Source organism: Penaeus chinensis, chromosome 12 (assembly GCF_019202785.1).
Source record: "Penaeus chinensis breed Huanghai No. 1 chromosome 12, ASM1920278v2, whole genome shotgun sequence".
In the NCBI taxonomy this organism is placed as follows: domain Eukaryota; kingdom Metazoa; phylum Arthropoda; class Malacostraca; order Decapoda; family Penaeidae; genus Penaeus; species Penaeus chinensis.
In genome coordinates, this window is record NC_061830.1 from 34,382,218 (window position 1) to 34,384,717 (window position 2,500).

General features: G+C 42.6%; 1 protein-coding gene across 2 annotated transcripts in view; it reads right to left on the reverse strand.

Annotated features, from left to right (window-relative positions):
• LOC125031286 overlaps window positions 1-2,500 on the reverse strand; it is a 24,254-nt gene that overhangs the window by 1,225 nt on the left and 20,529 nt on the right. For both annotated transcript variants that reach the window (XM_047621958.1, XM_047621957.1), the window contains exons 6-8: window positions 2,158-2,345; window positions 781-961; window positions 67-342 (exon numbers count right to left, since the gene is read on the reverse strand). In XM_047621958.1, the coding sequence (XP_047477914.1) occupies window positions 67-342; window positions 781-961; window positions 2,158-2,345 (645 nt within the window). The remainder of the gene's footprint in view (window positions 1-66; window positions 343-780; window positions 962-2,157; window positions 2,346-2,500) is intronic.

A 2,500-nucleotide genomic window follows, 5' to 3' on the forward strand; every position in this document is an offset into this window, starting at 1 on the left:
TCATCATACCCACCATCAGTACAGTATATACAGGGGGGAAAATACGTAAAAGAACAGCGCTCTCACCTGACGGACGAGTATCCATGGGCGTGTGCGACTCGAGGTGTGCGCTGGAGGCCACCGAATGGGCGTCTAAAGGGTGCTGGGGTAAGGGGTCCTCGCCCCCCTGCGCCCCCCTCCTCCGCAGACGGGACTGAAGCGCCACCACAATCAGCGTCCCTAGAATCAGAAGCACCCCCAGCCCGCCCGCGAGGCCGCCCACCGTCCCGCCCACGCCTATCCAGAAGCCTTCCTCCTCCGCCAGGAAGTCGTCGTCGTCATCCATCTCTTTGGTGGAGATTTCTGGTCGGCGGGAAAGGGGGCCGGTGCGAGGGCGTCGGGAGGGAGGGGAGGTGCGGGGAGGATAGTGGGAACAAGCGGGTAAAGAGGGTGAAAGGAATGGCGGAGAAATGTTTAGCTTTACAAAACTTTCATCTTGGATGCTAAAAATCAGTGATCACACGCACACATACACACACACACACACACACACACACACACACACACACACACACACACACACACACACACACACACAAACACACACGCACACACATATATTTATATATATGTATATATATATATATATATATATATATATATATATATACGTCTGTATGTATGTATGTATGTCTATGTATATAACTATATATTCATACATACATGTGTGTGTGTGTTATCATATATATCCACTTATTCACTAAACCTCTAGACCTTTCCAAAGCAGACAGACCAACTCACCAACAGGCCTGACCGTCGGCCGCGGAAGAGTGCGGGCGTGCAGGAACAGGGGCTTGGATCGGGCGTGGGGCGTGACGGCGTACATGGCCAGCTTGAGGGACGACGCAGGAGGAAGGCCTTCCACCACGAAGACAGGCCGGTCCTCGCTCACATTAGCCACCAGGGTCCCACTCGACCACACCTGTGAGAAAAAAAGAAGAAAAATACAACCGTGTCTTTCTTGTTTTTTGTTTTTGGATGGATTACGTTGAAGGGAAAGTATACATAATTATAATAATAATAATAATAATAATAAAATATCACTATTATTATTATTATCCTTATTATTGTTGTTGTTATTATTATTACTATTATTATTATTTTAACAACAAGGTATAAAAGAAATCTAACTACAGGGAATGCGAGTGTAAGTGAGCTCTAAAGAAGGATTATGCATGTAAACAAAAAGGGGGATATGAGCGTATGAAGTGGAAGGGGGGAGGGGCAAAAAATATGAAGAAAAATTAAATTCGTATAACAGAAAAGCGGAAAACGAAACCTAATTTAACTTGGAGGGGGAGGGAGGGCATCAGAAGAAAGGAGGTCACAAGAAAAGCAAAAAAAAATCTAGACTAAGTGGTAAATGGTGTAAACAAGTAAAACAAAACTAACCGAAAAGAAGTAAAAGGAAAACTACACAAGTGTAACAAACGCAAATTTCAGGTAAAAATACTAAATAGATATTAGTATTCTACTAACGAAAATAAACGATACTTTAATGAACGGTTGGAGTCATAGGCGATACCGAGTCATTTTTTTTCTTAACACAGAATTAACTACAAATCAATTTCCCGAAATATATTTGACTAAATACAACACCTTCAGAAAAAAAGAAATTTGGACGAAGTATTCTGAACATAAATTCTTTAAACTTTAAAATATTGCCTTCATATCCCCGCTATCGATTCGAGGCAACCCACCCACTTAAGGTTATTTGAGACCTATCGAGCTTCTAAAAAAGGGGACAAGACCCATTTGTAGTGATCCCTTTAATTCCAGTAATCCGGGCACACACTACTTCTTGGTCTAATTTCTAAGTGGTATAAAAAGAACGAAGTTATAGCTTTATAACCTTCCCTCGCCGCTTATTTTTTTCTGATCGTGTTTCACTTGTGAGACAAATTCCAGAAAAAAAAATAATCACGTATGATAATGTAGAAGCTATAATGATGAGTGATGGTGATCATAAAGTAATGTATATTTAAGTACGATTAATGATAACGCTTTCCCCGTTCTTTCCTTCTAAGATGGTATTAGTAATACTGATGAATGTTATAGTTATTATTATCCTATGCTACATTACACCCTACTCAAGACAAAATGATGGCACAAACTTACCTCAAGGTTAGCGCTCGTTCTGACCTCAGATGACCTGACAAAACTTATTCCCGGGGAATGATGAACCTGGGGAGTGTCCTGGCGTTGTTTATTTCCCTCAGGAGCCTTCATGTCATCTTCACATCTCACCTCAAGGCGCGTTTGTGCTGCCAACGTCACGTTACACTTCTTCAGCGGTTGTGGAGGATCTGCAGGAGGAGGAAAGGGAAAACGTGAGAGGTATTGAGCGGGTACAAGTAAGCGTCAAGGGAACAGTAAGAGGGAGAGGGACGGATGGAGAGAGAGGGTGAGTGAGAGAGGGTGATTGAGGGAGAGAGAGAGAGTTTAAAACAGCATTCTCATT